Source organism: Leptodactylus fuscus, chromosome 4 (genome assembly GCF_031893055.1).
Source record: "Leptodactylus fuscus isolate aLepFus1 chromosome 4, aLepFus1.hap2, whole genome shotgun sequence".
In the NCBI taxonomy this organism is placed as follows: domain Eukaryota; kingdom Metazoa; phylum Chordata; class Amphibia; order Anura; family Leptodactylidae; genus Leptodactylus; species Leptodactylus fuscus.
This window is the reverse complement of record NC_134268.1, coordinates 48,085,111-48,107,040: the sequence shown is the minus strand read 5'-3', so window position 1 is coordinate 48,107,040 and position 21,930 is coordinate 48,085,111. Positions and strand designations below refer to the sequence as shown.

General features: G+C 42.2%; 1 protein-coding gene across 4 annotated transcripts in view; it reads right to left on the bottom strand.

Moving 5' to 3' along the window:
* The window catches only part of STAU2 (staufen double-stranded RNA binding protein 2), a 186,768-nt gene that overhangs the window by 136,544 nt on the left and 28,294 nt on the right, over positions 1-21,930 (bottom strand). For 2 of the 4 annotated variants that reach the window (XM_075270414.1, XM_075270416.1), the window contains exons 3-6: positions 19,420-19,550; positions 18,949-19,108; positions 18,719-18,772; positions 7,611-7,746 (exon numbers count right to left, since the gene is read on the bottom strand). In XM_075270414.1, the coding sequence (XP_075126515.1) occupies positions 7,611-7,746; positions 18,719-18,772; positions 18,949-19,108; positions 19,420-19,550 (481 nt within the window). The remainder of the gene's footprint in view (positions 1-7,610; positions 7,747-18,718; positions 18,773-18,948; positions 19,109-19,419; positions 19,551-21,930) is intronic. The other 2 variants (XM_075270415.1, XM_075270417.1) reach the window with 1 other exon arrangement.

Sequence of the window (21,930 nt, the reverse complement as noted above, 5' to 3'; positions counted from 1 at the left end):
GAAGACATGCTTGCACATTCCAGTGAGCGCCCTCTATTGGTTTGCAACACTGAGGCACCTGATTTCCTAATTACATCATGGAAGACAAATTTGCATATTCTTCCCATAGTCCCTTGCAAAGTGGAGTGCTAAAGGCTTAATAAGTCTCCACACACCTATATGGTAGTCTCTCCCCAAGGAGTGACGATACCCCCCTTACCTTGTCTAAGCCTCTCACCTCTACAAGGTTAGTCTTCTCTACATCGGGCTGACGAGATGCAATAACATCAAAACAGCCGTCCTCGGTTGAGAGATTATACCTGGTAATAATCCCAGCATCATTGCAAAACAAAGGCCTCTTGGAAGGTCGAGCATGGTGTTAAAGGAAGCAGCCTTTATTGGGCTATTTCACTGAGATTCTGTCTTCCTAATTACATCAGGGAAGACAGTCTTGCACATTCCAGTGAGCGCCCTCTATTGGTTTGCAACACTGAGGCACCTGACTTTCTAATTACATCATGGAAGATAGAATTGCATATTCTTCCCATAGTCCCTTGCAAAGTGGAGTGCTAAAGGCTTAATAAGACTCCAAACACCTATATGGTGGTCTCTCCCCAAGGAGTGACGATACCCCCCTTGCTTTACCCTGGTGAAAGTCTACTTGTTGAAGATTTCTACAAAACAGGTATTTAAAAATGTAACTTCTAGCTCCTTGGCCCTGTTCAAATTTGCAACAGTACTCCAAAAGCACCACATGCCATGTATAATACTGTGGTACATGTGGCATAAGTGCTTCTGGGCACCTACAGGCACCAAATTTGGTTACACCGGCTACATTTTCACCAACTACAGTTAAACTCAGCTGTATAACTTGAAGCTCCAAAATCTGTGTTGGGGCATCCACCTCCTTTATGTGGCAGAGGAACCTCTAGAGAAGGCTAGCTCTACCCACCACCCCACCCCATAGCTGTGCCCCTGGTTACATCTCCAGATTTTACCCTTTCACCAAAAATAAGGTTGCCATAGTTGGAACCCAGAAAGAGGCAATTCCCAATACAACTATTAAAATGCTGAATCTGATCTTGTCACTGCCAATGACTACACATGGCATATGATGGAGCCACCTAGAACATACCCTACCCACTGAAGTATGAACAAGTGCTGGCACATTAAGCCACGGTCTCCTACAAATAACACTTATTATGGCGGTACAATATAGGATCTCCTATCCCACACTCACCAACGTTACTTCAAAGGCTTTAAATTATTAAATCAGAATGCCAACTTTTTTTTTTCCTTTTACTTAAGATAAACCAGGTATAAAATTGAAGAGATAAGATCTGTGGAATGCGCTCTATAAACATTCTCAATGCATCAACCTTTCACTGGCTTTTTTTTTGTGCCGACAAGATGACTTTAGTTTGGTAAAGACTGTTAAGATGTTTGACAGCTTTGTGCACGTGTTCAGTGTTGGAAGTATTCAACCTTCCACCTTTCTCTAAAGCAGCCTCAGTTGCCAAACTGCATTATTGGCTGTGCTTTGATATGACTTTAGAATCCAAATCACCCGAATTACAGCAAAGAGCCCCGGAGGAATTTCAATCAAAAACTAATGAAGCAAGAATGACGTTCTCATCGGAGATGAATGTATGAAAACTTAGGTATGAGACCAAAGCGATAATTCATGGCAGGGAAAGTAAAACACTCAATGTATGAGCCCACCATTATTTATTTAAATACATTCTTAGGCTACTCATTCTAGCAATTTGTTTTGTCCGAGTGCTGTCCATGAAAATACGGATAGCACACAAGCCCATAGTGAAAGGAGCCATTCAAATATCCAGATTTTTTTTGTTTAGATGGATTCACAAGGGAAAGACACCCGGCAGAGGTCTGAGCATAGCCTTAGAATACCATTACCATTTGACAGATTTAATAAATGGACAACTTTATTACAATAAGGAAACTATTCTATGCAAGAAATTAAAGGAAAAAAACAAACAAAAAAAAACCTGATCATCAACCAGGATAACCAACGTGATTTTCTCCCGTGCATCCCCCATACTCTGGAACGCCTTACCATGACACACAAGACTGACCCCCACAATTACAGGCTTCAAGAAGGCCCAGAAGACTCACCTATTCAGGAAGGCCTACAACCTCCAATAACACTATCACCTCACTGCCATCTGTACAGTCTCCCCCTCTCCTTCTGTCTCTACCCCCCTTCCCTCATAGATTGTAAGCCCTCACGGGCAGGGCCCTCTACCCCACTGTGCCAGTCGGCCATTGTTAGTATTATATCTACCTGTATATTCTAAGTATTGTATGTAACCCCCAAATGTAAAGCACCATGGAATTAATGGTGCTATATAAATAAATAATAATAATAAAAAATAATTTTCTGCATGTCTGTTATTTCAGTTCAGTTATTACAATATTTGTAAGGTTCTAGCTGTAGTTTCATTCGGACTGACCACGTTCAAATCGGAGCTGCTGTTATACTTTGGTAAGCGTTACTCACCTCTTCTGGGCTCCAGCACTTCTCCCTGCTGTATTCGGCGCTTCTGAGTGACATCAGGGACCACTGAAGACTTTGAGTGGGTCAGATGCGGCAAAGACCGTAGGGGAATCGCGGTTAGGCCAAGTTTAATCAAAACGATCCCCCTGGGTGAACCTCGCAAGACATCTCACAAAGTTTACCCAATACTGTAAACAGGCCGTGGTTTAAAGGGTGCGCGACCTAAATAATCACCAGTAATCATAATCGATTAATCGAGATTTCAATTTAGGTCATAATCTCCCAGCCCTACCTTGAATCAAAAGTACAGTAATTGTCTATGAGCGAAGAGATCCTGTTCGTATTACATCATAACTGGTACACTAAGACATTCAGCAATACCCCAGGCTAAACAACTGCCTTGGCTTAAGGCATAATGCATACAACCAAGTGTGCAGGCCGTGGCTCCGTACCGCTGAATATACAGCAGGTCCTATCCTACTCCGTGTCATAGGAATATACCAGATTGGAAGTCCTCGTAGATGTGAATGCATCAGATAAGGCACTCTAATGTGTTCTGTTGCAAAATCAGCCCCACCTTGGACAGCACACTCGGTCGTGCAGGTCGGCATACAAGGTGCTCAGCAATCGTGCTGGTGCCTAAAGTCAGAAACCTTTTATACAAGATACACAAGCTTGACGTCAACCCCAAACCCGCACGGTAGTGAAGCAAAATCTTTAACCGCTTTCTGAAGTAGCACAATCGCCTTCTCAGCCACAGCTATACAGAGGAGAATGGACTATTTTGGCACAGTTTTTGGACAGCATCCAGAAAAAAAGCTGCTAAGGCATCAAGATGAGCAAAGACAGGATTACAGTTCTCCGGTGCCAATCCGGATAAAAGCCATAAACTGAAGCTGTTTGTCATTAACAAAGCCAAGGTCTTTCAGGAATACCCACCATCTGTCTGATCTATGGCAGGCAAGGGAATGGATGAATTATGGCAGGCCTCTTCAAGGACTGGGTAGTCAAACACTGTTCTGTCAATGAAAGAAGACTGTAGAAGTAGGGGAATGACTGACAGCAGCGAACACAGCCACCGACTACCGATGGCAGTACAGAAATAAGAGGTCATTATACTTTTTTGTAGTAGCCGACTTTTTGGGGGCAAATTTCAAGAGGCAAGATGTCATCGGTAAAGATTTACAGAATTCTGTAGAGAGGTTTCACCTGCTGCTATTAGTATATCCTTTTACCACGAGGGACAAATGAAGCCAAACTACATACTATGCTCTGTAAAGGTAAGCCAATGTGCGCACCTTCCACTTGGCGATAATGCTAGATCACTAGAACTTAAAGAAACCAGACCAGAAAACATCTTTTTATGCTAAAGCTATGGCAAAGTTGCATCTTAATGAATGAGACAAGAAAGAGATCTGTAATTACAATGGGGAACATGTAGCATTCCCTTTAGCCTATACCTGTGGCTGGGAAAACTTTTGTATGTGACACAAGGGTTTAACAGAAAGCTTAAAAATCAGGATACACAACCCAAGAAGTGCTATTGAATAGCGTCTATTGCCATCAAGTGGCAAATCCAAAAACTGCAGGCAGTTTTGAATGACCACATTATTGGAGCATGTTGGACCTCTATTGGTCATGACCACCACAAGGCATACACAGGTATCTTAGTACACTGGATATATCATGAAAACATGCCGCTAAAACATTCGGCCTTGCCAGCTTTCTAAAGCTAAGGAAACACTTGTAGGGGAGGAACGCAGCCCTGTGATTCTGTCCGTAGTACATTACTACTAATGCTAAAATCATATTAATACAATAAAAAAAAGGAATTCATTATAACACTCATTAAAGGCGATTTACAACCCTGTGGAATTTTTTTTATTTTTTTTTTATTACTGCATTATGTGTATTACAGTCTAGAAAATTTTTTTTAATAGGGTTTCATAAAAAAAAAAAAAAAAAAATTCTGCTTGCCTTTTCTTTTGCAGCCAACCACTTGTTCTCATATAGCACAAGCTCCTCTTCCCCCTTCACACAGCTCTGTTATGCATGTTGTCTTAAGCGCTCAGAAACTCTCATTTAAGCTCTATAGTGCGGTACTACATGTTCTGTACTGCTCTTTACCTGTGTCAGGATGAGCTGCTCCCTTGGACACCAGGTGAGAACATCTCCATGTTATCTTCCAAGTACACATTGTTCTGTACAGGACCTTGAAAAAGATCCGATCATCATCATAGAAAGTGACTTTCTAGCAGCTCCTTCTGACTTGTGTGTTTTTATGATTTGCATTATCTATATTACCTATATCTGTCTTTGGAACGAATTACTATTTTTCCATAACATTATAGTCTCAAGTTACAAAGGTTTCAACTAACAGTAGTCACCCCAGAACCAGTTAATATGATCATGCAAGGACAAGCCGAACTATACAATACGAGAAGGGCTGTTTACGGTATACCAAGGGTAAGATTTATAGATCAGGGCATTAGTAATATCAGTTCTTCCAAATGGAAAGGTAGAAAGAGGTGATACATAAGGCCCAAGTCGTCACAGAGAGCAAAAAGGGGCTCACACCTAGGGTGCATTTCCATGTTCAGGTGTTCCAATGCAGTTTTTTTTTTGTAAAAAGAGGACTTCTCATGTCCCGACACCAGCTTTGCCCGGGCACCAGAGATATCGGTACCGTTAGCTTCACAAATGGTATGTCTCCACGTCAGAAGAGCGGGCCTTACAGCTTAAAGTCACCCCTGGGCTATGAGGAATGAACCCCAACCTCCCTGCCTCCTTAAAGAGGACCTTCCACAGATTTGGGCACAGGAAACTCTATATACTGCTGGAAAGCTGACAGTGCGCTGAATTCAGTGCACTGTCGGCTTTCCCGATCTGTGCCCCAGGTAAAGTCCCGATACCGTAGCTCTTTACAGTCAGAAGGGTGTTCCTGACAGTCTGTCATGTATGTCCTCCTTCACAGCAGCGCCTATCGCGCTGTGCTGTGGAGCGGGGAGGAACGCCCCCCTCCCCTCCTGATAATACTAGTCTATGGACAAGCACTGTGAGCAGAGGGAGGGGGCGTTCCTCCCCGCTCACACTGTAAAGTGCGATAGGCGCTGCTGTGGAGAAGGACGTTCCTGACAAACTGTCAGGGACGCCCTTCTGACTGTAAAGAGCTACGGTACCGGGACCTCTAGCTCTTTACCTGGGGCACAGATTGGGAAAGCGGACAGTGCACTGAATTCAGCACACTGTCAGCTTTCCAGCAGTATATAGAACTGCCTGTGCCCTAATCGGTGAAAGGTCTTCTTTAATAGTACAAGACTATGGAAGAGTACTGTGTCAAGCGGCGAGGATGGTAGGCTGTAAGTCCCACCCTTCTGACAGTAGAGATATCAGGGCTGAATCTAATGACAACGATACCTCCGGCACTAAATTCAGTGCACTGTCGGCTTTCTAGTGGCAAGAATCAGAGGATAAGAAAGGCCATTTAAAGGCAATTTAAGCCAAAACCAGGAGTAGATCATAAAGTGTGAGAACATGAAAAAGAAATGGCAATTTGTTTTGTTTTTAGTTTTTTATGTTGGACATCAACATAAGAAGCAGAAGAATAAACCTCAAGGCACGGAGATTAAAAATTCTAAGCTCATGCGCTGCCCTACTACCCCATTTGGTGCTGCTTTTCTCTCTTTCTATAGCCAAATCTATAAAAGCAACAGCTGCCGGCACCTAACATTTTAGGTATTTTTTGTACTTCAACCTATGCCGTTTTTTAATCGCTATTCTGTACTGGTCTATCTCAGGGGTCAAGCGACCTTCGGCTCTCCAGCTGCTGTGAAACTACAACTCCCAATATGTTCCATTCTATTCCATGATAGTTCCAAGAACTGCAGAGCAAGTATGCATGCTGGGAGTTGTAGTTCTACAACAGCTGGAGAGCCGAAGGTTGCCTATCCCTGGCTGGTTCTTGCTACAGAGTTTAACTGAAATAAAGTATCATAGTTCAGGCTGTCCAGCAATAACCAAAAGTCCCCCAAAATTATAATTATTAAATAATAAATAATATAAAATAAAATTAAGAGTTGAGGATGGATTCTTCTATTTAATGTGCCATAAAGCGTATCAAGATCACAAACCGTAAAAAAACAACAGTGCAACAGTGACTTATTCACAGATGAATTGCCAATAAAGAATAAGGAAGCTTTCATAGAGTGAAGTAGACTTGTGTGAGCCTCGCGGCTATGGAGAAGTGTGAGATATATAAGCAAAGGGCAGCCCCTAGTGGCAAGAGTTGAAACTGCACAGAACATTTGCTTTGCTTGGTTTACATTACAACATAAACTTCTGCTTTGTTAACACTTGCTGTACTATACCCACTTTCCATCAGGCTTCAGCTTTGGCAGCTAGAATAACATAACACACTGCAGTGGTCTACTCAAAAAATTAAAAAAAATTGGAAGTTGTAGTCTGACAACAGCTGGCGCGCCAAAGGTTTCTTACCCCTGTCGTGCATACGTCCTTCTATGTTCAAATCTTTGTAGGAAAAATCCCTTGACATAGGCATGAACACCACATAGAAATAGAAATCATGATGCTGATGTACAGAACCTAATATATGTACCAGTATAAGACGGTTTCCAAAATGTGTGATTTTTCCTTATGTGGAAAGCAACATTTACAGTGGAAAATAGATGACGTTATGGGAAAAAAGGTAATTAAAAATACTTGAGATGAGAGATCTGATCATACGCTCTAGTGGTCTGCATGGTAAGGGTCAGTGGCATAGCCAGCAGAGGAGACACCTGGATGGAAGGAATCTGAATGTCAACTTATCACAATAGGAGCAGTGCAGAGGTGCAAGTTATCTTGGATTTTGAGATTGGTGGCCTATCCTAATGGGGATAGGCCATCAATGTCAGATCAGTGAGTATTCAAAATTCGCCCCATCACCAATCAGCTGATATCAGCAAACAACAGTGTAGTATCTGAGTCAAGGTACTATAGCTCAACTCCCATTGTCTTGCATTGCCCTGGTACCAAGATAGCAGATCGTCCAGCCAACATCCAAACAGCAATTTTAGGAAAAGTCGAAGTTAAGAGAAATGTCTGACATTACCTCTGGTTGTACATCCCCCTGTAGTTGTAGTTAGTTCTGTGATTTGGTAGCGGTTTTGGATCTAAGGGCCTATAGATGGCCGGCTCACCACGCTTCATCGCAAGACCATTCAACTCAACTGTTGGTGTTATGCTACCTGAAAGGACAGGACACCATGACATAAGCACACAGTACAAAGCAATAGTACAAAACATAACATAATATACAGTTCAGAGAAAAAGATAGAATGCTGGGTTACTGGGATGCCATAAATGCCTGATCCCCATCTCTTTCTGTATATGAACACTTTCTCCACTGGTAGAACGCTCTGCATTGAGAATATACAGCTAGAAGTGCCATAAAGCCAATTTTCTGACTTACAGCATGTGAGATATGGTAGCATGTAAGCAAGTGCACTAAGAGTATGTTCACACGGTGAAAATGGAAGAGGAATTTAAGGCGGGTGGACTCTTCCATTTCCGCGGCAGAACTTCAGCTGTTCCTCGCTTGTTTCGGGTACATTTCTAAACCACAAATTAGTGTGAAATATACACATCAAATTCAGTCACGTGTGCATGTAGCCTTACGCCAAATCCAGGCGTAGTGGATTGTGAAACCCATGTCTGAATTCTGCTGCAATTTACACCCCCACCAAGGGAATTTCAATATGTAACCCAAATGCAATTTGTTTTTCTTCATCAGAAATCTGCAGAAAGTTTGCAAATGTGTTGTAGATTCTGACAAGAAATATTCCACTGATTTTAATTGGGAATCTCAATCTGCAACTATAGTTGTACATGTGAATTAGATGCTGAACAAGAAACCAGGAACTGAAAAATATCTCAAGAAATACCACAGGAGCGATTTTATGCTGCATGATAACTACTGCCACAAGCCAGAGGAACAGAAGATCACATCACCTCTCTTAATACATTATATCATATCCTTACAGGGAGCCCTGCAAATCTTATATAACAATAGTTCTGCAGAAGATCCAACCTTTATAGTTATATATACAGCATAGGCATGATCCTGCGACCCTTAAATCTGCATTAAAAGTCATAGAAATCCACAGTTCAAACACCAACTACAAAGCCACAAGTAAATTTGTGCAAAAACCATATACATTTATGTGAATTTCAATGCAGATTTGATGTATGGACAGTCCAAGACATCAACTTCGTCTTGCTGGTAGACTACAGACTAATGGAAAGCGAGAGTATCCAAGCAATAATTGTTCGGTGGGAATAGAGGACTGGACGCCTTACTCAAAGGGGGTCCCTGGAGTTGGATACTATAATACACCTATAGATTACCCAACTGCTGCACTCTATAGGTCTTTCAATGGAAAAAATTGCTTTTAAAAAGGTACAACATTTTAAGACAATAATACATAACATGTAGCAAGTGTCCACTGAGTTGACTGAAGGAACTTGCTTTGTTCTACATAGAGCAATGGAAAAGTAAGTGGCGGCCAATGAAGATTTTTTTTTTTTTTACTTTTTAGACCTCTAGTTTTTTTCCTCCTCTTTCAATTTTAGAGACCTGTTCCCATAATGTTTAGAGCCTAATGCTGGAGGATTATGGATATGTTTGGCCTTTGGGTGACTGGAGGTCCAGGGATATGTTTGGCTTATAGTTTGGGGACTTGTCCTGGAATAGGTTCTGCTCATAACATGATCATAGCATCAGAAGTCCTGATATTTAATCCCTTAGCCAGGCGTTCATAAAAGAATATATAGAACAAGGATAAAAATTCTCATTGCCAATGTCCATCAGACAAAGCATGTGCTTTCTTCTAACATACAGTAGAACAACGGCTGATCCCGACATGAAATATCTTGGCTCAAACTAAATACTCTGATATCAAAAATAGTCTTGACAGCGGAGTAGTGCGCCTCCCTATACTTCATAGTTACACATTAGACCCTCCACCTAAACTGCGGCAGACTAATCATGGAGTCCATTGATAGCAAAATTACACACTCAGATCTGCAGCGGACTGAATCAGACTGTATTGTACTTTGTTCATGTAGATACAACAAAAATCCACAAAAAAAAAAAATCTGCATAAAACAAAAATCTTGAGGGACCTGCAACATCTCTGCATCTTCCTCCTCATCTAATTTCCCTGAGGCTTGAAGGTCAAGTAAGACAAAACCGGTGTGCATCAGGGCAGTGGAATCAGTCGTGACCAATTTTGGATGGAGTCCGAGTTGTAAAAAAGTTAGCGAATTCAGCTTCAATATAAAATTATTATATTATATAATTTTTTTTATGTTGTATCAATAGATGTATAGTTTGTTGTAAATTTACTTTCACTGGAAGTCAATGACTTAGAGGAGCTTCACTGTTCCTAACTGACCATGCCCGTCAGCCATTTATGAAGGAGATGAAGTAGGAGTAGGGGTCAGGCTGTGTCAGAAGTTTTGCATACACAAATGTTTAAAATGTCCAAGGGAGAAAGAGTAGAGATCTGATTTGGTTAAGTAGGAAAATATAGACGGCTACAAGGTGGAGAGGAGATTTTCACTTTGAGAGGTCAAAGCGAAACAACGGTGAATGGGTGGTGGACCTTTATTAACAGTCTTGGCACAAATGTGACTTAGAAGTTTCTATACATTCAGTTGGTATTTGGTAGCATCGCCTTTCAGTTGACTACCTTGGGTCAGACATAGTGGGTAGGCTTCCGCAAGCTTCTCACAATAATTTGCTGCAATTTTGGCCCGTTTGTCCTCACACAACTGGTGTAGACGAGTCCGGTTTGTAGGCTTCCTTACTTGCACATGCTAAGTTCTGCCCATAAATTTTGTATGAGACTGTGTTCAGGTCTTTGTGATGACCACTCCATTGCTGTCACTTAAGCGGTTTTATATTTGCGGTCAATGTCCATTTGGAAGACGTGCGTGCTCCCAAAGCTTTAACTTCCTGGCTGATGTCTTCTAATATTTCTTCAATATGTCCACATACATTTCTATTTTGTAAAGAGCACCAAGTCCCCCCGCAACATGATGCTGCCAACACCATGCGTCACAGTTGGGACAGTATTCTTTGCATTGCAAGCCTCCCCCTTTATCCGCCATACATAGCAATGGTCAAACCAAAAACTGTTCAATTTTGGTTTCCTCAAATCAGAGGACATGAAACCTAAGATCTAGTCCCCATGTTGCAAACTGTAACCTGGATTACTCATAATAGTTTTGCAGCAGTAGCTTCTTCCTTGATGAGCGGCCTTTCAGGTTGTGTCGATATAGGACACATGCTAGGATAAATAATTTTTTGTGAAGATGTTGGAGGAAGCAGATACAAACGTTATTCTGGTGTTCTTGGACTGTATTTTTCCCATGCCAAAGTATGGACATTTCAGACCAGCTGACAATGAGAGACTCAGTGATGGAAATCCCACCATGTCTATTCTCTGTATACTGGACTTTTCTACTTCCCCAGGCGAACATCAGGCAGCAGGTAACGGGATGGGTGACGTGCATTTATTTTTTTCCCCATCCAAGAAAAACAAAGTGTATGGTCATCACTAGGAGAAAGAACATGAGCAGTATGACCAACGTAATGGTCCCATGGTGTTTGACGCTAGGTTCACACTAGCGTTCGGGTCTCTGTTCTCTTCTTTCCGTCTTCTGCCTGCAGAAGACGGAAAGCGGTCAGAGTGGGTCCAGCCATGAGCGGCGGTGAGCATTTTATGCTCTCCGCAGCGAAACTGGTTTTTTTAAATCAGACACAGAGTATTGCATGTCCGACTCTTTGTCGGATTTAAAAAAAAAAAAAAAAAAAAAAAAAAACGGGTTCGCGGCAGAGAGCATAAAACGCTCACCGCCACTCACGGCTGGACATCTTTCAAACCCATTCAAATGAAAGGGTATGAAAGAGTCCTGCAGGTTTGCACCTTCTGCCTCTGTTTTATGCAGGAAACCGAAACCTGCAGAACGGAGACTGGGCGCAGATGTGAACGAGCCCACTGCATATTACTCTTTTGAACAGATTAATAGGGGGACTTCAGGCATTTGGGGAATGCTGCAAAGGAGATACAAGACTTAGAGGTCCACAATTCTTTTTTTTAGACGTTTTAGCTAATTTCTTGTACTTTTCCCATGGAGTCAAGCACAGAGGCAGGTAGTAGCCTTAAAATACTGCCATGGTAACGCCTCAAATCAACTCAGATCATGCAAGTTGGTCAATCAGATGGTTCTAAATTGGAGAAGTTGGCAAGAGTATGAGTGCAGAGATCCCCACCAATCCTGAGAACAGAGAGGTGGTAGTGTTACTCCTATCGAGAAGACACAGACATCCCCCATTCAACTCACTTTCATGGCAGCGCCAGGTATAGCCAAAAAGCAACACTCAGCTATCTTTGGCACAGCCAATGAAATGAATGGAATGGGAGGGGCGTCTGCAACCACCACGGTAACATTCTCAATGGGTGTAAATCACCCACATTCTCAAGATCGGATCAGGGTTTTACTCTCGCCAAATGTCAATTTGTCCAGTACCGCATGGTATGCAAATTTCTGAGCAGCTGCCATTTTGAGTGAATTGTAAATTAAATAATCTGTAATAATTTTCTGGAAAAATTGTTCATGTCATGTACAAAGTAAAAATCAAACCTTGATTTATGAAGAGTGCATCTTGGGTCAGTGGGATTTGATGTAGTGAACAAGGACCAGGAAACCTGTCTCCAATTTTGCCTTCAGGTTCAAAACCCCTACACATACCCGTGAAAATACATAGGGATGTGTATGATGCCATCAAAAAAAATTACGGGCAAGTGTACTAGCCATTAAAAACACGGCTAACATTCTGACAAAGTACATGTTTGTGTGCATGGAGCCTAAGGATATGTAAACTTGTGACTAAACTGTATAGCCATTGATTACAGACATGGGAGACTCATTGACTGGTATTAAATGATCTTTATATTATTTTAACAAAGGTCATTTAAAGTGACCTCACACTAACACACAATACATGTAGAAGTGCTGAACTACTGTGACTTCCTTGTTCTCTAAAGGCAAGAAGAGTGGTGAAAGTATGGTGAAAGTATGATGAAAGGATCATCGTCATGTAACGCTGAGAACACTCGTGAGACATTGTAAATTGTCAGAGAAAATAAAAGGTTACCGCCCACTTAGAAAATCAGAGCCAATTTATATATAATCAGCTAGTGACCATATTTTTGGAATAATTGGACAGAGTAAAATCAAGAAAAATAAATGAAAAAAAATAAAATAAAAATTGTTCAGTTAAAGAGGACCTTTCACGTCTTGGGGCACCTGCAGTTTTATATACCACTAGAAAGCCGACAGTGCACTGAATTCAGCACAGTGTCACCTTTCTCATTATGTGCCCCAGTTCAAGAGATATCGGTGTCCTTATCAATATCTCTTCCTTGTAGTCTAGCTGGGCTGTGAGGAACATCCCCTCCTGACAGTACTCGTCCATAGCATTGTACTGTCAGAGGGGGCGTTCCTTACCACCCAATGATGTCACTGAGCAGTGAGGTTCCAGAACTCCCATAGAAGTAGTAACAGAAAAACTAGCCCATGATATGACATTTGAATTCGGGGTTGGATTTGGACAATGCTGTAAATATTAGAATACCTCCATATATACTACACTAGCAGGTTACTTACTGTAACCAAATTAAAAACATAACATTTTCAGCAATTGTAAAAAAAAATAAATAAAAATAAAATAAAAATTCTACTCCTTAACGGAAATCTACATAACACTTTTTTTATACAAAGTCCAGGGGAAAAAAATGCAACCTATAGTCCATTGGTAAGGAGGACTGGAGGGCATTTTCTCTGATATGCAGCAAATCTCAACACAAATATTTAAAGGGGTTATCTACATTATATACACAAATACCCTTCCGACAGTATAAGGAATAAGTGTCTGATTGTTGGGGGTAGGGTCCAACCACTGGGACTCCCAGGGATCAGAACAGGAGTTTACAAGTGCCCCTGAGCACCCATGTGAACAAAGTGCTGGTAAGAATACTTGGCCAGTGTTACAGTCCCATACAAGTGCCGATACCACAGCTCTTCACAGTCAGAAGGGCGTTTCTGACAGTTAGTCAGGAACGCCCTTCCTCACAGCAGTGCCTATAGTGCTGTACTGTGATACCGGGGAGGAACGCCTAACCTCCCCTCCTGATAGTACTCGTCTATAGACGAGGAGGGGCGTTCCTCCCCGCTCTCACAGTACAGTGCTATAGGCGCTGCTGTGAGGAAGGGCGTTCCTGAGTGACTGTCAGGAACGCCTTTCTGACTGTGAAGAGCTACAGTACCAGCACCAATAACTCTTCACCGAGGGGCACAGATCATGAAGTCAGAAATTGTGCTGAATTCAGCTTTCTAGCAGTATATAAAACCTCCTTTAACTGCACTGAAAAGTGTATTCAACTATGCTCTCAAACACAAGGGCACCTGAACCAAAAACACACAGCATTTTTTTCTCTACTCATCCAGCATATAGGTCATGGGATTTTCCCACTGAATAGTTTACTAGTAAAAAATTTACTGAAATCCATTTATTTTAGGAAATGTTCACACAGCAGATTTTGGAGGAGATCTTCCACCTCAAGGTCACCTTGAAAAAAAAAAGAAACAATTCCTATTCTGCCTCCAATTGTATTCAGTAGGAGGCCATGACAGATGCTTCTTTTTTCTCCCAACATGTTGAAAATAAATAAGCGTCATGATCTTGCAGTGTCAGAATCGGAGCAGAAATTGTGACACGTGGAATCAAGCTGAGCCTATTGTGTGGGGCTCAAGATACAGCCTCAGTTTTCTTCTGAGGAGGAAGATTTTTGAGGAGGAAGACTGCCTAAAAATACTCTCCAAAATCTGTAGTGTGTACACACCTTTATTTTATTGATAGCTTTGACAAAGATCTTTTGGGCTGAGGCCCCATGTTCCGGAAACAGCTTTTGTTTTGTTTTTTTTGAGCCAAAGCCAAGGATAACAACAAAAAAATGGAAAATACATAGAAAGTACTTAGACTTCTACTTTCTGCCCTATTCTCTCCAGGCTTAGGCTCAAAAAACTGCAGCAAAATCTGCAAAAAAAAAACAACAAAAAAACTGTGCTTCCGCAACATGAGGCCACAGCCTTATGTGGCAATAACAGCAATTAATGAAGTTATACAGGTCAGCTCTCCTGCAGGTTTCCTTTAGCAAATACTTGGATTATGCCAGCAGGGTCACTCTAGAACTGGGTGCAGACAAGAGAACCACTAAAGGGTAAGTTCACACAGTTTTTTGATCCGGATTTTGACACGGAATCCACCTCAAAATACGGATTCCGCTTGAAGAAAAAAAACTGGAGTCAATGGGTGGCGGACAAATCGCATTGCGATTTTTGACACAGTTTTTGCAAAAACCGCTAGTGTTTTTTTTTCAAGGTCCATACACTGTGCTAGAGGGAAAAAAAACAAACTAAAAATGCCTCAAAAAACGCCTCATGTAAAGAAAGAAAAAAAAAAAAAAAAAACGCTTCAAAAAAACATTTTTTATTTTATTTTTTTTAAAAAAAAAAAACCTTGAAGCAGATTTTTTTCTCTCCAAAAAACAGTGTGAACTTACCCTAAAACAGCCAACACGGAAATAACAATGCTGTAAGAACTCTGTTGTCTCTTACTCCTCATGGAAATGCATGACTAAACTGATTACTGGGCATTATCATTCCCATAATGAGTAATGTCCCTACACGGGCAATTCCTAACATAGACCGGCACCAGTAGGCTGCAACAATATGTTTGGGAAGAGGACTGCAATATTACCTGCATAATTAGGCTGGGTACACACTACCGTAGTTAAAGGGGTTGTCTGGCCTAAAATTTTATTAATTAGTCCAGGGTAAATGGGGAAAAAAAAAAAACAACAAAAAAAAAAAAACACATAACCCCCCCCCCGTCTACGGTACTCTGGCACCTTCCAGCGAAGTCCGGTCCTGCCACTCTGTTGTCTACCAGCGGAAGTATCTGCCCCATGTAAGACCAATCAGCAGCCTCAAAAAGGGAACTGGAGACATCATTATCTATGACATCTGGGTTCCTTTCCTGAGGTTGCCGAATGGTCTTAGCAGTCACGTGACTGCTAATTGGCCTTAGCCGAAGGGATTCGGAATGTCATAGCCAGACAGAAATTTAAAAACAAGGAGGCAGCTGAACGGACCGCCCTGTAACTGAATAAAAATCCCTTCACGCATTCCATTACAAAAGTAAACGAACATTATAGAATATGGTATCCATCAAAATATTTACATTAGTGTCAGTCTGTGTCTGTTTTCTGCATCAGTTAATGTCCGTTGCTGTCATCCTATGATGGAAGGCAGCAACTGACATTAACAACAGTAGTGTGAAACCAGCCTCAGGTCATTTTTTTTTTGACTTTTTGTAAAAATCATTTGGTTGGAGTGTAAAGGTAGGAAAACACTGCCCCTCACAGGCTAATACTGTAAGCAGGAGACACTTTTACAGTATGTAGTAACATGCTAACTAACAAACAATGGGAGAAACCTGTTGTCAATTTATTCATACATTTCCATAAATTATAACACAACATGGTTTTAAAGGAAAGAAGCTCCAGCATTGTTATTTTATGGGCAATACATTTAGTTACTAAATGACATGGCAGGTAAATTATTTCAGCTTCATGACTGTAGACATTTATTCAATTTATTTTTCAATAATTCTATGCAAAAAAAATAAAACAAAAAAAACAAAAACACCATGCTGGCTACAACAGCTCTCCAGGAGATGTCCCAGAGCTTTTCCAGATTCCTTAAAGGGGTATTCCCATGTACATAGTTTTTTAAAATTTGTAGATAATTAAAAGTTAAACATATTTTGCAAATATACCGTATTTTTCGGACTATAAGACGCACTTTTTTCCCCCAAAATTTGGGGGGAAAAGAAGGGTGCGTCTTATAGGCCGAATGTGGCGCCTGGCATCCGCTGTAATAGAGAGGCGGAAGCCGGCAAGTGATAGACGCCATTACAGGTGCCGGGGCCTGCAACATCGCTGCGCTCCTCTGCCCTGCATGAAGCCAGCAGCGGGAGGAGTGATGCTGCTATTCCGCTCCTCCGTCCCCCCGCCGCTGGCTTCATGCAGGGCAGGGCAGCGATGTCTCAGGCCCCGGCGTCTGTGATGGCTTCTATCCCTCCCCGGCATCCGCCTCTCTAGTACAGCGGATGCCGGGTCAGTATCAGCGGCCCCTTCTCCCCCGGGGCCAGTCCCCACCGGCCCCGTACCTGTAAAGTTGCAGGCCGGCTCCTGCGCGGCGATATCGCAGGAGCCGACCTGTTTGGGTGACAGCCGGGAGCCTAATGAGGCTCCCGGGCCTGTCACTGCTATATATTAGTATTGCGGCTGGGTCTATGACCAGCCGTAATACTAATACACAAAATGTCCCATAGACGGCAATACAGTTGTATTGCCGTCTATGGGACTTGCAATCAAGTGACCGCAGGTTCAAGCCCCGGGGGGGGGGGAATAGTAAAAAAAAAAAAGCTTTAAAAATATATAATAAAAATATGAAATAAATAAAAGTTCTAAATCACCTTCTGTCCCTAGAATATATATATATATATAAGTAGAAAATCATATATCATAAACCACCGGGTTTTTTTTCAATAAAAGGTGATCTAAGCAATAGATATTCCCCAAAATGGTATAACTAAAAAGTACTTCTGGACCCGCAAAAAAAAACACTCTATGCGTCCCCGTACAGCTGCAGGGTCACCTGTCAATATGGTCTTGCAGCTGTTGCAAAACTACAACTCCCATATATTAAATATTTAACCAGTTTTTGCTTCAAAATTTTTTTTCCCTATTTTCCTCCTCTAAAACCTGTGCGTCTTATAGTCCGAAAAATACGGTAAGTAATTAAACATTTTGCATAGTTTTAAAGATTTTCTCTAAATATCTGGTGGTCACAGTCCGTTATCTTGATTGGTTGCCATTGGATACAACCATGAATGCAGGAACTTTCTAAGGTCAGAAATTCAGCCCCGATTTCTTTATTGTGGCCGGGATGTCTTCTGATACATGTAGTGTCCCTGCCTGATAACCCAGCTACAGTAAGAAAATCATAGCTGGGTTCCTGACAAGTCCCAGACCATAGAAAGTTTCTGCATTTGTGGTCGTAACCATTTGCAACCGATCAAGATAAACTGTCACTACTAAGAAAGTTAGAGAAAATCTTTAAAACTTTGCAGAATTTTTAATTACTTATATTTGCAAAAACGTTTAACTTTTAATTAATCTACAAATATAGATATGATTATGTGCATGGGAATACCCCTGTAAGGCTAAGGGCCCACACAGCATTTTTTGTTGCAGATTTTGCTATAGTTTTTTGAACTAATGTCTGGATTTAACAGACTTTCCCATTCCTTTTGTAGCCACTCCTCACTTTGGCTCAAAAAAAAAAAAAAAAAAATCTGCAACAAAAAATAACTCATTGTTTCCGCAATGTGGAGACTTAGCCTACCGGAGTTTTCTGAAATTCAGATATTGATGACCTATCAATATATCAATATATATCTTATCAATATAAGATCCATAGGGGTCCAATACCTGGCATCGCCACTGATAATGGAAACCGCTGTCACAGAACTAGCACAGTGTACAGAGCCACAAGCAGACAGTGCCCAGTCACTACAAAGTTGTCTGATTCTGGCTCTGTACATTAAACTAGTTCCAGCAACCACAATTGCCCATATCGGTTGACTGGCGAGGGTGCCAGGTGTCATCTAAAACTTGGAAAACCCCATTGAAGAACCACTCTGGTGTCATGGACGTCCCTTTAGGCACTGTGCTGAGCACTAACATAGATCTGCCAAATTATGTAGGGATTTGTCCTCCATATCCAAAATCACTGCATAATGAGGCAAATCTGCAATATGGGACTTTGTGAAACCTGGGAGACAAAGGCCGTGTGAGCCGACCTGGTGGTGTAGCATTACCGGCTGTCACCTAGATTTCCCAGAAACAGACACAACTAGGTATTTGCAGAATAGAGAGGTGTTTTGTTCTCTATGACAGTATTGGCATATACCATAGCAAGAGGACAGAAAGTTGATCCCATAGCAACCCAAGTTCTATTTACCTTTAGCAGAGAGTCTTGCAGAAGAATATTTAATTCGATGCAGATGGGCAGCTTCTGTGTAGCGGCAGATAAAAACAATTACCATCGATCCTTACTATATGATAGAATAAGCTTTATATTCTTCAAATACGTATTGGTCAGGTCCCATTTATTCTAAGCCCCATCAAGTATTTAACCGGGTTACTGTACTGATGGACAAGACGTTCTACAACAAGTCAAGACATACTTACTCGGGTTATTGTTGATAATATTTTTAGTTTGTCTTGCAGCAGGTTTAGGGAGTGTGGTCTCAGATAATGCTAGACTTGCTGCGGCATGTTGCGCCTTCTTAATGCTAGTGCTCTCGGCTTCCCAGGATTGATCGCCTAGCGTCAGCTGAACAGTAAATAACTGGAAAAATAGAATAGAACAAAAATAGTAAAACAGAGATATATATATATATATATATATATATATATATATATACACACACACACACAAGAATTCATTTTTATTATATATATATATATATATATATATATATATATATATATATATATATATATATATATATATATAGTGTACATGAAATGTATATAAAAACGAGATCAGTAAAACAAGGGGGGTGTAAGATTACAAAGTTTATACACTCATATATACTACCAATATACACGGTAGGTACACTTAGTTTAGAGAGATTTCGGCAGATGTAGGGACTCTACCTTGCAATGCGCTGGTCCTCTTTCATCTAGAAGTTTATATTGTGGCTGAATCCTATTAAAGCGGGCTAACTCATTCACCAAACACATTGGCGTTTTCTCTTTGGGGTTTGTCATGTTTTCATGGAGAGGCACTGAAAAAAAAAAAAAAAAAAAAGATTTTGGTTACTGGAATTATTTTATCAAATAAGTCATTTATCATTTTAATACAGACGAATATGGATCTTGAGTAGAGATGAGCGAACACTAAAATGTTCGAGGTTCGAAATTCGATTCGAACAGCCGCTCAATGTTCGTGTGTTCGAACGGGTTTCGAACCCCATTATAGTCTATGGGGAACAGATACTCGTTAAGGGGGAAACCCAAATCCGTGTCTGGAGGGTCACCAAGTCCACTATGACACCCCAGGAAATGATGCCAACACCTCTGGAATGACACTGGGACAGCAGGGGAAGCATGTCTGGGGGCATCTAACACACCAAAGACCCTCTATTACCCCAACATCACAGCCTAACAACTACACACTTTACACACTCAATACCACCTCTCTGACAGTAGGAAAACACCTTGAAACATGTGTATTTGGCACTTGCAGTGAGGAGAGCTTGTCACCAGCAGTGAATTTGGCCCTTGTAGTAAGTTGAGGTTGGCACCAACATTTGTTTTGAAAATCAGGGTGGATTGAGCCTCTAACCAGCAGAGTTTGGGCAAATTCATGGTGGAGGGAGCCTCTAAAAACCCCAGTTTGGACCAATTCATGGTGGAGGGAGCCTCTAACCAGCCCAGTTTGGGCAAATTCATGGTGGAGGGAGCCTCTAAAAAACCCAGTTTGGACCAATTCATGGTGGAGGGAGCCTCTAACCAGCCCAGTTTGGGCAAATTCATGGTGGAGGGAGCCTCTAACCAGCCCAGTTTGGACCAATTAATGGTGGAGGGAGCCTCTAACCAGCCCAGTTTGGACCAATTAATGGTGGAGGGAGCCTCTAACCACCCCAGTTTGGACCAATTCATGGTGGAGGGAGCCTCTAACCAGCCCAGTTTGGACCAATTCATGGTGGAGGGAGCCTCTAAAAAACCCAGTTTGGACCAATTCATGGTGGAGGGAGCCTCTAAACAGCCCAGTTTGGGCAAATTCATGGTGGAGGGAGCCTCTAAAAAACCCAGTTTGGACCAATTCATGGTGGAGGGAGCCTCTAACCAGCCCAGTTTGGACCAATTAATGGTGGAGGGAGCCTCTAAACAGCCAAGTTTGGACCAATTCATGGTGGAGGGAGCCTCTAAAAAACCCAGTTTGGACCAATTCATGGTGGAGGGAGCCTCTAAACAGCCCAGTTTGGGCAAATTCATGGTGGAGGGAGCCTCTAAAAAACCCAGTTTGGACCAATTCATGGTGGAGGGAGCCTCTAACCAGCCCAGTTTGGACCAATTAATGGTGGAGGGAGCCTCTAAACAGCCAAGTTTGGACCAATTCATGGTGGAGGGAGCCTCTAAAAACCCCAGTTTGGACCAATTCATGGTGGAGGGAGCCTCTAACCAGCCCAGTTTGGACCAATTAATGGTGGAGGGAGCCTCTAACCACCCCAGTTTGGACCAATTCATGGTGGAGGGAGCCTCTAAAAACCCCAGTTTGGACCAATTCATGGTGGAGGGAGCCTCTAACCAGCCCAGTTTGGGCAAATTCATGGTGGAGGGAGCCTCTAAACAGCCCAGTTTGGGCAAATTCATGGTGGAGGGAGCCTCTAACCAGCCCAGTTTGGACCAATTAATGGTGGAGGGAGCCTCTAACCAGCCCAGTTTGGACCAATTAATGGTGGAGGGAGCCTCTAACCACCCCAGTTTGGACCAATTCATGGTGGAGGGAGCCTCTAAAAACCCCAGTTTGGACCAATTCATGGTGGAGGGAGCCTCTAAAAACCCCAGTTTGGACCAATTCATGGTGGAGGGAGCCTCTAACCAGCCCAGTTTGGGCAAATTCATGGTGGAGGGAGCCTCTAAACAGCCCAGTTTGGGCAAATTCATGGTGGAGGGAGCCTCTAACCAGCCCAGTTTGGACCAATTAATGGTGGAGGGAGCCTCTAACCAGCCCAGTTTGGACCAATTAATGGTGGAGGGAGCCTCTAACCACCCCAGTTTGGACCAATTCATGGTGGAGGGAGCCTCTAACCAGCCCAGTTTGGGCAAATTCATGGTGGAGGGAGCCTCTAAACAGCCCAGTTTGGGCAAATTCATGGTGGAGGGAGCCTCTAACCAGCCCAGTTTGGACCAATTAATGGTGGAGGGAGCCTCTAACCAGCCCAGTTTGGACCAATTAATGGTGGAGGGAGCCTCTAACCAGCCCAGTTTGGACCAATTAATGGTGGAGGGAGCCTCTAACCACCCCAGTTTGGACCAATTCATGGTGGAGGGAGCCTCTAACCAGCCCAGTTTGGGCAAATTCATGGTGGAGGGAGCCTCTAACCAGCCCAGTTTGGACCAATTAATGGTGGAGGGAGCCTCTAACCACCCCAGTTTGGA